The 15,638-nt window shown below is 45.7% G+C and overlaps 1 protein-coding gene across 1 annotated transcript in view; it reads left to right on the plus strand.

The window, feature by feature from the left end:
• Window positions 1-15,087: 15,087 nt before the first annotated feature.
• The window catches only part of LOC133382092 (basic proline-rich protein-like), a gene marked incomplete at both ends in the record, with an annotated part of 6,536 nt that continues 5,985 nt past the window's right edge, over window positions 15,088-15,638 (plus strand). The window contains 1 exon segment of the mRNA XM_061621759.1: window positions 15,088-15,218. Coding sequence (XP_061477743.1) covers window positions 15,088-15,218 — 131 coding nt within the window.

Consider the following 15,638-nt stretch of genomic DNA (forward strand, 5'->3'; position numbering starts at 1 on the left):
TTGCTGTAACAACAATAACTTTCTGCCTTGCTTCTTCTCTCACACATTTTTGCTTAACATCCAGCCCAGTGATTGCCAACATTTTTGAGCCCTTGGGTACATTTGCAAACTGGGGAAATTGTTGAGGACACCACACAGAGACCCCAGCCTATTATGTTGACTACAGTAGAATTATTCTTTCAAGTCTAACTTCAGTAGAAGGGGGGAAGGGGAGGGTACTTTGTGGGCACCGGTGAAGGCCACTACAGCCACAAGGGCACCTATGGGCACCATGTTGGTGATCCCTGATCTACCCTGTTGATGAGTTTTCATGAACTCAAAAGCTTTCTCACTTCATTGTTACCTTTTAATTAGCCTAATAACAGTATTGTCCTGCTGCTGCTTTAAATTTATGGGGTTGTTCATATTTTAGTTGATATAATGGAATTGCTTTTTAAGATGTTTTTAAAGCCATTACTTTTTTAAAGATGTTTTGTTTTAATATATTTTAAGGTTTTTTGTATTAAGATGTTTTGAGAGTGTTTTTACTGTTTTTGTTTGCTGCTCTGGGTCCCTTCTGGGAGGAAGGGCAGGATATACATTAAATAAATAAATAAATAACCAAATAAATGACATAAACATTCTCCTCCTCCACCTATATCCCTTTGAGTGTTTGCTTTCCACATGTACAATGTATCAGAATATGAGATTTGCTCATTTTCTGATTTATAAGTAGCTCTCTCATTGTTGGGAGAACAATGTCTATAGGGAAAATTAAATCCATTATTTTTGTGATATATTTATTATAGCTCTTCATCAGCATGCACAAGATAAAACAAGTTAGATGCTGCCAGGAGCATCTGATATCTTTTAAAGTAAAATAATGACATTGAATATTTTCACCCAATTACAATTCTTATATTTCAGTAGCTTGCAATGAGTAGCAAATGAGGCTAGATACTGGCCTGAATTCAAAGGTTTGATATAACATTGTCCCGAAATATAAACTTGCATAATGAAGTGAATTAATTAACATATATTTTTCTTGTGTTTCTAACAACATACCTATAACTACATACTTAAAGCAGGTTGATACCAATTTAATAGTCTTCATAGCTTCTTCCTTGGAATATTGGGAATTGTAATTTGATGAGAGTGCTAAGAATTCTCTGTTGAAGATCCATCTCCTGTCTCACAGAGCTACAGGTCCTAGGAGAGTAAATGGCTATTAAAACAGTTTACACCTTTGGAATAAATATCTCCAATGAAACTCTGGACCAACATTGCCTATAGCATGTGGCTTGATTCAGATTCAGGCATCTGGAGCTTACCTGCTATATCTTGTTTGTATTTGGCTTTTTATTGGCCTGATTCTTTCCTAACGGTTTTTTCTGTGTATTTTTCTGAGTTAAGCACTGGTATAAATGAGTAGCTCCAAATACTCATTGACCATAATCTTCCTGGACTAGGGGAATGGTGTGAAGTATGTGGATAGAGAGGAGGGAGAGCAGGGCACTAAAGGAGTCAACAAAAATATCAGTTCCTGTTAGGGATGCCATAAAATAATAGTTCCTGTTAGGGGTGCCATAAAAATATTAGTTCCTGTTAGGGATGCCACCTATTTACATTCCAACTGAGAGGTGTTAGAGACTCCTATTCCCCTCACAGAGCTACAATTTCCAGAGTAGTTTAAGAGTAGGGTTGCCAGGTCCATGGCCTGAGACTGATCCTGTATCTTTAGGAGAAGAGAAAGTCAGCCAAGTGCAGCTGTTCTTGCAACTCTGTAATGGGAAAAACCACAAGGTGGAATTCTCCCTCCCCCCCTGCACAACTTTGAAAGATACAAAAGACCTCTTGGAGGTTGGGCCTGGCAACCAAAAGGTCTTCTGTATCGTCAAAACTTGTGCAGGGAAAAGGGAGAATTTCACCCTGTGGTTTTTCCCATTACAGAGTTGCAAGAACACCTGCACTTGACTGACTTTCTCTTCTCCTACAGGATCAGTCTCAGGCCATGGACCTGGCAACCCTATTTAAGAGTCAGTCCCTATTCCCAGAGAACTGTGAGAATTGGGGATCTATGAGGGGAATAGGGTCCTTCTAACAACTCTTAGCACTCTTCATAAACTACACTTCCCAGGATTGTTTGAGGAAAGCCATAACTGTTTAAAGTAGAATAAATATATAGTGTGAATGTGGTCTACATGTTGCTGGATTACAGCTTCCAAACTCCTTGGTAATTGGCTGTGCCTGAGTGGAGTTGGAGTCCACATCTGGAGGGCACACCTTGGCTACCCCTGGTTAACCATTGAACCACCTTGGCTTTCATTAGAAGGATATGTAGATTTAAAAGAGCTTATGTATGATTCTCAGGTATAATTCTATCTTACTGGGTTGGGCCTGCTTACCTTCACCTGTAGAATTGCATTCACAAATTATGTTTGTGCCTCAGTCATGTTATCTCTTCTCTGAAGTTTAAGAATCAATACATTCAGGTTTATTTTCCACCTAAAATTCCTGCAAACTTGGAAAGAGTTCAGAAATAAAAAAACCCAGGACCCCTCCCTCACATACAACCTGTCTGAGGGGAATTGGATGCACCTGACTCCATAAGATTTCCCTGTCTTGCAAGTGCAGAATAGTATTGCTGTACTTCAATTTATAGCACGGTAAAGCACAGCATTAAGAACAATCAAAGCAACAGACCAAAATTATAATAGGATTTATGCAAATCTTGTTTCCACCTGAGATGCAATGGAATTACTGTTGGTAGAAATTATCATTTTAACTAGTCACTTTGTAACATGTTGTGTCCTCACTTTTATACCTTGTTTCACCATGTTAATCCTGAGGAGGAGGAACTGCTTTGCATTTCAGGCAAACAGGTCATGTCAGATGTCAGGACTACTCCAGATGGTGTCAGAGGTGTTACTATGAGATTCCTGCCTGGGCAGAAAGAGTGAGGGTTTGTAGTTGTTATTAGAAAAAGAGATTGTTATTAATCCATTCCCTATATATGCTTTAAAAACCGGTCTTTTAAAACCGGTTTTTAAAAAAAATCTGTGGAGGGGGCAGTGAGTTAAGAAGTTTTTTCCTGCAATCTCAAAACCTGAGCTTTTTTCTTTTTGCCTCCAACATTTCACGGCTTTTCCATTTTTCGTAAGGGTATATGAAATCCCAGGGTCATACAGATGTCAATCAGGCTACCCTAGCTGTGCTTTCCCCTCTCTCTCCTGTTTGATTATTTACCCCTCATATCTTTATTCTGTTCTTGTTGGAAAACTCATCACCTCTGAATATTGTCTGAGCACACACAAACTCCCCCTCTAGGATGCACACCTTAACATGGTGAGGGGGTTTGAGAGTGCTGAAGAAGCTAAGAGCAATGCCGTCAGGAGTCTAGACCAAGAGGCTAGACTCCTAGCAGGGGCACCCATGGCGGAATGGTCAAAGCTGAAACACCAGACTAAGATGCATCCAAACTCAGAGAAAAGCAATGGTAAACCACCTCTGAATACCTCTCACCACGAAAACCCTATGAACAGAGTATCCAAAATAGTGCTGGAAGATGAGACCCCCCAGGTCAGAAGGCACTCACCGAGCTACTGGGAAAGAACAAAGGATAAGTACAAGTAGTGCTGTGACTAATGACGCAGCTGGGTGAAAGCCAAAAGGAAGCCCAGAGGCTGATGTGCACAGATGTGAAAGGAGAGTCCAGAGTTGTACGATGCACAAAATAAGAACATGGAATGTGAGAAGCATGAACCAGGGAAAGTTAGAAATTGTCAAGCAAGAAATGGAATATATCAACATTACAATACTTGGCATGAGTGAATTAAAATGGATGGGAATGGGACATTTTCAATCGGGCAAATACAAAATATTTTATGCAGTAAATGAGAAATTAAGAAGAAATGGGGTTGCTTTAATAGTGAGAAGTGATGTAGCAAAAGCAATTAGGAGCTACAACACAAGGTCTGAGCGAGTGATATCAATGAGATTAAATGGGAAACCTATTAACATAACCATCATCCAAGTCTACACTCCAACGGCAAATGCAGAAGAAGACAAATTGGAAAGATTTCATGCAGAAGTACAGGAAGAAATTGATCACACACCAAAACAAGATGTGCTGATAATCATGCGGGACTGAAATGCAAAAGTAGGAAACATAGACGAACTAGGAATTGTGGGGAAATGGAGCTTAGGAGACAGAAATGAAGCAGGAGAAAGACTTATTGAATTCTGTGAAGCTAATAATTTATTTCTTGCAAACACATTTTTTGAGCAACCGAAAAGACGACTGTACACATGGACATCATCAAATGGTCAATATAGGAATCAAATTGATGATATAATTGGTAGCAGAAGAAGGAGAAATTCCATACTTTTTGTGAAAACAAGACCAGGAGCAGACTGTGGTACAGATTAGGAACTGGTAGTATCGGAAATCAGAGTAAAGCTAAAGAAGACCAACAAAGCAATCATAATGCCAAAATACAATTTAAATAACATCCCAGAAGAATATAAAGATTAAATAATGGACAGGTTTGAGGCTTTAAACTTAGTTGACAGAGAACCAGAAGAACTATGGAGTGAAGTCAGAGACGTTATCAGGCAAGAATGCAAAAACACAATATCTCTAGTTAAAAGAGAGAGAAAGACCTCAATGGACGACTGAAGAAACTCTTAAAATGGTTAAAGAGAGAAGGAAAGCAAAAGCAAAAGGAGATAGAAACACGGTCAGAACCCTAAATGCAACAATACAGTGACTAGTACACAGGGACAAAGAGAACTAAAGCAGGATTGGACCAAGATGAAGGAGGTGTGAAAATTGGAGGGGGAAATATCAATAATGTAAGATATGCAGACAACACCATACTACTAGCAGAAACCAGTAATGATTTGAAACGAATGCTGATGAAAGTTCAAGAGGAAAGCACAAAAGCAGGACTATAGCTGAACGTCAAAAAGACTAAAGTAATGACAACAGACGATTTATGTAACTTTACAGTTGACAATGAGGACATTGAACTTGTCAAGTACTATCAATACCTTGGCACAGTCATTAACCGAAATTGAGAGAATAGTCAAGAAATCAGAAGAAGGCTAGGACTGGGGAGGGCAGCTGTGAGAGAACTAGAAAAGGTCCTCAAATGTAAAGATGTATCACTGAACAATAGTCAGGATTATTCAGATCATGGTATTCCCAATCTCTATGTATGGATGTGAAAGTTGGACAGTGAAAAAAGGGGATAAGAGAAAAATCAACTCATTTGTAATGTGGTGTTGGAGGACAGCTTTGTGGATACCATGGACTGCAAAAAAGACAAATAATTGGGTGTTAGAACAAATTAAACCAGAACTGTCACTAGAAGCTAAAATGATGAAACTGAGGTCATCATACTTTGGACACATAATGAGAAGACATTATTCATTAGAAAAGATAATAATGCTGGGGAAAACAGAAGGGAGTAGAAAAAGAGGAAGGCCAAACAAGAGATGGATTGATTCCATAAAGGAAGCCACAGACCTGAACTTACAAGATCTGAACAGGGTGGTGCATGACAGATGCTATTGGAGGTCGCTGGTTCATAGGGTCTCCATAAGTCATAGTCGACTTGGAGGCACATAACAACAACAACAACAACAACACATTTTTGGAAGCAATTTCTTGTCATATAATGCATTTCTGTGTGTATTTCATTAATACATGCATTTTTATGCACATTTCCCTCAAATATATGCATTTTGTTTACATAGTAATTGGTTGGAAAACTGCATTGCAAAATTCAGAGAAGTGTGAATTTCAAAGGATGACTATGTTCACATATTGGTTCGGGAAGTGCAAATGAGGTTGTTTCTGATGAAAATGCAAACAAAATTGAATTTTTCTTCCATCCCTACCGAGGAATAACAGCGGAAAATAGCTGTTGCCTTCAATCCCTGTTTGTATGCTTCCTGTAGACATCTCCTTTGCCACTATAAAAAGCAGGATGCTGGGCTAAACGGACCTTTAGATTACCACTCAGTGAGTTTTGCTCCATAGCCCTCATAAGAAACTGTTTCTCTCTCTCTCTTTTAATTGAAAAGAGAATAAAGTCTTATAAGTGGTAGCTGAAATGTGTTAGCTGTGTGAGAGAACTCAACCATCATTCAATCATCATTCATTCAATAGGTTCAGGCAGTAGCAACTTCTGCCCATTGGGGATTGGTGAGGTGGAAGACAGGGAGCCCACAGTAGGTGGCCAAGGATAGGCATTCTTATTTTGTCTCCATCCTCCTCTTTGCTGAGTTCTTCTGGAAGGGCAAAACTAAGATTAAGGAGGGGGAAGATGACAGCCAGGGCCAATCCCCTGGGCTGGTTGTAAGTAAGAAGTCAGGCATGTGGGAGCTGGCTAAGGACCAGCTGGTTTGGCTGGTCAATGCCCCATTTGCCCTCATGGACCGAGCTCCACTGGGTGCAGGTATTCCATGACAAAACGTGGTCTCCTGAATCAACCTTTTTGAGCTTATCTGTCAAACAGTGGAATGGAAAGGAATCCACTGTTTTGTTAAACAAAACATGCAGTATGCAGAAGTTTTTTTGTTTTCCATGCTTTATTTTAAACTCTGCTGCAACTGCTGGCTTGCCATCCTGCGGGATTTCACATTTATGTTGGCCCTCACAGACATGTATCTGGAAACTTGGACGTGAGAAAACCTCTTGGAGCAGAGGGAGTTGCAATGGGAAAGCCGCAGGCAGAGTAAGGGTAAGGGGTTAAGCACTTCTTTTCCCCCCCACCCCCACCCCACCCCCACCCCAGTTCTCTGTTCTGTGGGTTTCAAGTACTGCACACATTGGAGTGTAACAATTAGTTTGGTACTTAGTTCAGAGAATCTCACAGCTGAGGGGGAGACTCTCCTAGTGGTAAGACATCTCCTGTCAGTAGCAAGATCGTAATTTTTCACCAACAATGTTTTCAATGTTTGTGCAACCATTTATATGTCGCTTTTGAAAACTTCAGAAAAAGGGAAAGAACGAAACTGGCAAGTAAATAGATTCAAAATGAAGAAGGGAATAACGATGACCCGCTATATTGTTTAGCAATACTTTTTAGTGAATAACATGCAGAGAGATGCTATTTCAGCCATTCTGCTAAAGGTGCTCAGGCATTTGTTTCATACAAAGAGGAGGGATATCATAGAATAGTAGAGTTGGAAGGGGCCTTTAAGTCCAACTGCCTGCTCAATGCAGGAATCCAATTTAAAGCATACCTGCCCAGCTACCTCTTGAATGGCTTCAGCATAGGGGAGCCCACCACCTCCCTAGGTAATCAGTTCCATTGTCGTACCACTCTAACAGATAGGAAGTTTTTCCTGATGTTCAGTTGAAATCTGGCTTCCTGAAACTTGAGACTATTATTCTGTGCCCTACACTTTGGAATGATTGAGAAAAGATCCTGGGCCTCCTCTGTGTGATAACCTTCCAAGTACTTGAAGAGTGCAATCATATCTCTCCTCAATCTTCTCTTCTCAAGGCTCAACATGCCCAGTTCTTTCAGTCTCTCCCCATAGGGCTTTGTGTCTAGTCCCCTAATCAATCTTGTGTTGGCAGCGGTGTATCGACTTCTTGTGCCCAGCAGGAAAACAGAATTGGAAACTGGCTCCCAGAGCACAAAAAGGGCATGTACTGGGATTCCAAAACGCATATTACCATATCTGGATACAGAATCAGAGAAGGGTGGTGCTTAGCAGGAGCATCAAAGTTGCCTTCCTCTGAACCTGTCCCAGTTTGTCTGGGGTGTCCAGAACTGGATGCAGCACTCAAGATGAGGCCTAAACACTTGAAGGAGCCCTATTATAGCCAGCCTATGTCTTAGGAACTTTGGGGTGGGTGCCTTCTTTACATCCTGCTGCTGGGAGAGTAATGGCCCCCAGCTTGGACGGCTGTAAAAGAGAATCAGCCACATTTATGGAGGATAAATATCAGTGACTACTTACCACAGTGGCTATCTCCACTATCGGAGGCAGTATGCCTCTGAGTACAGTTTCTGGGAATCACAAGAGACAAGAGTGCTGTTGGGCTCAGGTTCTGCTGGCAGGCTTCCCATTTGGTTAACTATTTGGTATTTGGTTAACCACTGTGAGAACAGGATGTGGATGAGATTTAACCTGATCCAGCAGGATTTTTCTTAAGACGCATGATGCAGTGATGTGGGAAAGAACCTTTTCTGTGATGGCACTGTACTTATAGAATGCCCTCCCCTCTCAGTTATTGTAGGTAACAACTGGGTTTGCTTTATGGCACCAAATGAAAATGTACCTATTTTCTCAGGCTTCTGTGAGATGTTAAGTTGAAGAAAACAGATCAGACCAACGAAGAGCACAACTGCCACTAACACATATATTGGACACATGACAGGCTCTGGATATACAAGAAACCGGGAAGAAGGAATCTTCTGTGGTTCTACCCAGTTGCTAAGCAACAAACTCATAACCCTTTAATAAGCCCAGCTGGCAGCCAGCGTTCTCTGGATGTAACCAGAACTGTTAATTACCTCTGCACCCTGAGTAAACCCTGATTTTACACCTCATATTTAACTGCTTTAAAAACCCTAAGTACAAATTAAACCCTAGCTTGTACTTGTTCCCCTAACAATCGCTATTCCAACACAGATATGGTAACAGACACAAAACAAACATCAACATCACCTCCATGGTGACCTCAAAGGTCACTGTGAGCTCACTCCTTGCAGAAGGCTCCTCTACCCTTCTCCACCTTACCCCTAGGGTTGCCAGGTTCAGGGCCTGAGACTGATCCTGTATCTTTAGGAGAAGAGAAAGTCAGCCAAGTGCAGGTGTTCTTGCAACACTGTAATGGGGAAAAACACAAGGTGGAATTCTCCCTTCCCCCTGCACAACTTTTAAAGATACAGAAGACCTCTTGGAGGCTGGGCCTGGCAATCTCAGGCCCTGAACCTGGCAACCCTACTCACCCCTGATGCAACTGGTCCCAATCATTCATTTCTCAAGCAATACAGTCATCCAGGATTCAAAGGAGCTTGTTGTACCTCCATGAGGATGATAGGGGCCTCCTAACAACTCTCAGCACCCTTAACAAACCTTCACAAGTAGGATTCCTGCATCGACCAGGGGTAGGACTCAATGGCCTTATAGGCTCCTTCCAACTCCACTATTCCATGTTTCTATGATTTCCTTTTTATGAATTAGCTGTCTGGAGTGTGTATGATAGACTTAAATCATTGAGTTAGGTTATGTGAATTCCAAATACGTTAAAGTTGAACATTTAAATATGTGCTTTAAAAATTGGCTGAACTATCCTAAGCCCAAAGGACAGGATGAAATATGAATGTCAAGTAATAAGAAAGGCCCAAGGAATCCTCCTTAGCTATACAGCAACATTTGTCCTTTCAAGTATGACCTTGAAGTCTCCTCAGTTTTCTGATGAGTGTAAAGAGATGGGACTCTTTCTTTAAAAAACACTATTTTTGTGCATACATTTAGATCCCTGACAAAACTTTGCAGCTGTGCCTTGCAGGTCTGCTAAAAACATCCAGTGTGATAACATGTATGTGAACAGTTCAAAAAATTAATTGCTGCAAGGGTGAAAGAAGTCTAAACAGGAAAGCAAATGCAATTCTGAATGGTTGTCTTGAGCTCACTTTTTCTATATATCTTGATTTGCCATCCTAATCACAGTCTCCTGATATGAAAGATAATTCAGAAAGTGAACATAAGGATATAAGAACATAAGAAGAGCCTGCTGGATCAGGCCAATGGCCCATCTAGTCCAGCATCCTGTTCTCACAGTGGCCAACCAGATGCCTATGGAAAGTCCACAAGCAGGACCTGAGAAAAAGAGCTCTCTCTCCAGCAGCTCACAATCATGACTGATTAGCCCTTCCAGAAGAGCAATATCACTGGAAGCATTTTTGTGTGTTTTAGTGATGTGTGACTGATTCACTGGTGGCAATATCCCCAGACGAAAATGCAGAGCTTGGAAGTAATTCGTTACAAGTAATGAATTACTTGTAATTCATTTCTTTTTTGAGGAACAAGTGGGTAAATCCTTTACATTTTGATTGTAATAGAACTAGGAGTAATTTTATTACTTTTGTGAAGTAATTGTAGTGTTTCCAGCGTTACTTTTGAGCGTTACTTGGGGGGAGAGCAGGGGAAGTCTTCTGATCCTCTGACTTGTGGATGAAAATCATGTGCCTCAAACTGGGCTTCTATGCAGCGTCGCTCTTCCCTCATGCTCTGTGGGTGGGTAGGAGGCGACAATGGAGGAGTGGCGAGTGAGACGGGGTGGAGTGGAGAAAACAATTGTTTAAAAAATGGATGGTGGTGGTGAAGAATGGAGTGGAGGGAAAAAGGAGCCGGGGGACAAGAACATGGATAGAGGAGAAGGAAACAGCAGCAGAACGGAGATAAAAAACTGTGGAGGTGAAAGATGAGTGAGTGAGAATACTGTGTTTGCACTTGGCACACAAAATGGCCTCCACCACCCTCTCTGGCTACTGTGCTGCATTTGCAGTATTTTAACTTTTCTGCATCGCAGGGGAAAACATTTGCTTGGGTGAGTGTCCCCTAGTTGGTGGCAGGGCAGGGCCTGGGAGATGGTTAAGTGAGAGAGATTATGCTTGCTGATTGAGTTTGGGGGTTGCACTTGGTTTGATGTGCACAGATCTGAGTAGTGGCCTCTGCCTCCCTCCCCACCTCCCTTACCAGGAGAGAGACCACCATTGCTATCTTATGGATAAAAAGAATTATTCTACTATCTCTGTATGTGTGTATTTTTAATATTGTTTTAGGCTACTTAGATGTACAGCAGCCAAGGCCAGCACCTTGTAGGCATTTTTTTAAGTAACTGAAATGTAATTGTAGTGATTACTTTTGAGAAAAGATAATCAGTTACTTTCAGAGCAATTGTAATTGTAAAGGTAATTACTACTTTTGGGGCCATGTAATTGTAACTGTAATTTATTACTTTTTAAAGTAATCTTTCAAGCTCTGGGAAAATTGCACCCATTGAATTGGGTAGGTGAACATATACAGAATAGTGCAATCATATATTTCTTAAAATAAATACTATGGGTTGGATCCAGCATTAATCAGAGTAGACCTATTGAAATTAATGGACATGACTAACTTAGGTCCATTAATTTCAGTGGGTCTGCTCTGAATAGAACTTGGTTGGATACAACCTTATGTTACTATTCCCCTTTATAGATAACAGAATTTCTGTTGCCCAAGCAGTGGTTCTTGTGGAATATTTTCCACTGACCTATGCATTGACCCTATGCTTCAGAGCTCTGACCCATATGTAACAGGTGCAAAAGCAAGAAAAACAAAAGACCACAAAAGTTCTGTGACATTTAAACTGCCTAACTTCTGTAACCGCAAGGTGCCTACTTACTGAAAAACATGCTTTTGTAACTTTCCATTGCCTATCATAAAGGGAAAGTTTGTTTACTTCTATAGAATCGTAAAAGATGCTGTTTAGCTTGAGCAGGCAGAGAGCTGGTAGTAACAGTCTGGATTGCTAGCTGTCATTTCCCATTCCCTCCTTGCATGCATCTTATTTTATAATAAAACTTCCTTGCTTGACCTGGTCTCCAAAGTCTATGGTGGATTTCAATTGTGGGGTAGGTCACATTACACCATAATCAGCCATGAAAGTCTAAGGAGCATCTGGTCCTTAGGCAGGTGGAGTCTCCTTCTCCCTCTCCCCCAGGGAGAACCAGGGTCTGGGTGGACTGAATGTTCCCAGAGCAGGTGACCGTCCCTCACGTGTCCATATGGGATTTGTGGAGTTTGATTGCCTTTCCCATTTTTCAAGTAGATAGTGGGAGAGGTAGTCTCTCCTCCAACTGTTGCCAAAGTGAAGAGCTCACATTTAAGGACTGTTGGCTTGTTGCTAATGAGGTTATTTATTCACTACTTCATGTCTTCATTCCTGGCTGGGGGGGAGGGGAGACAAATGACATCGTATGTTTATTGTATATTGTTTTCTTGTTTGTATGTGGTTTTTATTTGATCTCTTAGATATTTTTGTTAAGTTGTTTTGAGGCTTTTTTAAAAGTGGCAAATAAATGCAGATGATGATGATGATATGGGCAGTATTCAGCTAACTTTTTGCACTAGTGCTGTCCCCATTTATGCTCGGGGGTTGGGGTTGGAGGGAAACCCAGAACTCATTTAGGGTGTTCACAAGGGAGAAGAGGGGAAGACTGTTCTATTGGGCAAACAGAAATCCTTGCACTGATGGAATGGTTGCCTTACAACTACACTGAATACAATCCAATATTTCCCTGTGTGTTACTTAGGCAGAAATGCCATGTCAGAAATGTCCTTTTCTATTCCTCCTCTAATGCCACCATTTGACAATTACACCAATCCACAGATCCTTGTTGTCTCATCTGGGGAACAGATGTTGGTGCTAGGCTGGAGAATGGCAGAATGAGAAGTGTAATGCCAGAAGAGGTGCTTGAGTTCAAAGGGGTTGAAAAAGGGTAGAGAGACACTCACTGTTCTGCCGGTTCCAGTGCATCTCTCCCTCTCTTTTCTGAAAATGGGGTCACACAATGCTAGGCAACCTCCACCCCTTTTTACTGTAAAACCTGATCAGATCAGCTCCAGTGCATATTTTACAATTTGCCTCAGACAGACTTCACAGTTGATTGGCAGATCACCCCCTTCCCCCCTCCCCCAGGTGTGGCCAATGCAAATGCTTTGCTGTAGGCAATTAGTGTGCTCACAGCCAAACACTGCCTTATAGGAAATGTGCCCTTTCTGAACTTTGGCCCATGAAAATAAGGCATTTCTACCATTTGACCATCATTCTGGTGTAACATTGTGTGGTTACTATAGATTATGTGCATGTGCAATCTTGTGTAACTCTTATGACAAAAACATGTCATGTCCTTTAATATTGCAAGGGGGAATGGAATGCAATGCAGCTGCATCTCCTACTTAGAAATCTTTCTAGTTTCTTTATGTATAAGCTTTTGGGCACATGCAGCTCCAGTGTACTATGGTTTTGGCATAAGCATTATACCTGCTGTTCTATAGAAAGCAATGCTAGATATTGATGGACATTTTTTAAAAAATGTAAAAAACCTAATCCTTTGTCAGTAGGCTCTAGAAATTCTCCCCCTTTATCAGTTTTATAGAAAGACAGATTGCAAATATCCATGCCCTGTGCCTGTCCAAAATGCTTTCCATTTTGCAGCATAGCCTCTCTTATGGCAGACTTAAGACATGCTACTGTAATTCTGAAAATTACAACATGCAAAAAAAGATACACTGGGGTGCCATAAAGCAGCCTAATGAAGCTTGGCCCTTGAAGTCTGGCATCCACCCTGTAATATGGACAAGCTACCAACATATTTATTATGGCCTTTTACTAGTCAACCGGCATTAGTTATAGCCTTGGTAGTCACATTAGATTACAGCCACTGTACATTTTATTATAGCCATATATCCTCCCAGAACTGTCAATCATGCTGCCATGATTTGTTCATAGCATAATACTTTTACACTGCAGCCAAGCTGAAATAACACAAATGCAGCTTCACTAATAAAATGTAAATGTACTGCCTTCAAGTCGATTCTGACTTATGGCAACCCTACAAATAGGGTTTTCATGGTAAGCGGTATTCAGAGCAGAGCTTGGAAGTAACTCGTTAGAAATAACAAGTTACTTGTAATTTATTACTTTTTTGCATAATAATGGGGTAACTTTGTTACATTTTGCTTGTAACAGAACGAGTGGTAATTTCATTACTTTTCAGCTGTAACTGTAACATTTCCTGTGTTACATTTGGACGTTACTGGGGGCGGAAGTCTGCTCCTGTGATTGGTGAACAAAAGACATGTGCCTCACACTGGGCTTCTGCGCAGTGTTGCTCTTCCCTTGTGCTCTGTGTTAGGAGGCACGAGGGAGGAAGTGGAGAGCCAGACCGCGTGGGAGGGCAAGGATGAAGGAGAAGGCAGAAGCAGAATGGAGGTGAAGAGCTGAGGTGAGTGATGATAGTGTGTGTGTGTGTGTCCACTGCTTGTCCTGCTGCCCATTCCTGCCTGCTGCCGCCTCTCCCCCCCTGGCCTGCCACCGCCTCTCCCCCCGGCCTGCCGCCGCCTCTCCCCCCGGCCTGCCGCCGCCTCTCCCCCCGGCCTGCCGCCGCCTCTCCCCCCCGGCCTGCCGCCGCCTCTCCCCCCCGGCCTGCCGCCGCCTCTCCCCCCCGGCCTGCCGCCGCCTCTCCCCCCCGGCCTGCCGCCGCCTCTCCCCCCCGGCCTGCCGCCGCCTCTCCCCCCCGGCCTGCCGCCGCCTCACCCCCCCGGCCTGCCGCCGCCTCTCCCCCCCGGCCTGCCGCCGCCTCTCCCCCCCGGCCTGCCGCCGCCTCTCCCCCCCGGCCTGCCGCCGCCTCTCCCCCCCGGCCTGCCGCCGCCTCTCCCCCCCGGCCTGCCGCCGCCTCTGCCCCCCGGCCTGCCGCCGCCTCCCCCCCCGGCCTGCCGCCTCCTCCTCTCCCCCTCCGGCCTGCCGCCTCCTCCTCTCCCCCCCCGGCCTGCTGCCTCCTCCTCTCCCCCCCGGCCTGCCGCCGCCTCCTCTCCCCCCCGGCCTGCCGCCGCCTCCTCTCCCCCCCGGCCTGCCGCCGCCTCCTCTCCCCCCCGGCCTGCCGCCGCCTCCTCTCCCCCCCGGCCTGCCACCGCCTCCTGTCCCCCCCGGCCTGCCGCCGCCTCTCCCCCCCGGCCTGCCGCCGCCTCCTCTCCCCCCCGGCCTGCCGCCGCCTCCTGTCCCCCCCGGCCTGCCGCCGCCTCTCCCCCCCGGCCTGCCGCCGCCTCTCCCCCCCGGCCTGCCGCTGCCTCTCCCCCCCGGCCTGCCGCCGCCTCTCCCCCCCGGCCTGCCGCCGCCTCTCCCCCCTGGCCTGCCGCCGCCTCTGCCCCCCGGCCTGCCGCCGCCTCCCTCCCCCGGCCTGCCGCCTCCTCCTATCCCCCCCCGGCCTGCCGCCTCCTCCTCTCCCCCCCGGCCTGCCGCCGCCTCCTCTCCCCCCCGGCCTGCCGCCGCCTCCTCTCCCCCCCGGCCTGCCGCCGCCTCCTCTCCCCCCCGGCCTGCCGCCACCTCCTCTCCCCCCCGGCCTGCCGCCGCCTCCTCTCCCCCCAAGCCTGCCGCCGCCTCCTCTCCCCCCCAGCCTGCCGCCGCCTCCTGTCCCCCCCGGCCTGCCGCCGCCTCTGCCCCCCGGCCTGCCGCCGCCTCTCCCCCCTGGCCTGCCGCCGCCTCTCCCCCCCCGGCCTGCCGCCGCCTCTCCCCCCCCGGCCTGACGCCGCCTCTCACCCCCCGGCCTGCCGCCGCCTCTCCCCCCCGGCCTGCCGCCGCCTCTCCCCCCCCGGCCTGCCGCCGCCTCTCCCCCCCGGCCTGCCGCCGCCTCTCCCCCCCGGCCTGCCGCCGCCTCTCCCCCCCGGCCTGCCGCCGCCTCTCCCCCCCGGCCTGCCGCCGCCTCTCCCCACCGGCCTGCTGCCGCCTCTCCCCCCCGGCCTGCCGCCGCCTCTGCCCCCCGGCCTGCCGCCGCCTCTGCCCCCCGGCCTGCCGCCGCCTCTGCCCCCCGGCCTGCCGCCGCCTCTGCCCCCCGGCCTGCCGCCGCCTCTCGCCCCCCGGCCTC

The sequence above is a fragment of the Rhineura floridana genome, chromosome 3, assembly GCF_030035675.1.
Source record: "Rhineura floridana isolate rRhiFlo1 chromosome 3, rRhiFlo1.hap2, whole genome shotgun sequence".
Classification (NCBI taxonomy): domain Eukaryota; kingdom Metazoa; phylum Chordata; class Lepidosauria; order Squamata; family Rhineuridae; genus Rhineura; species Rhineura floridana.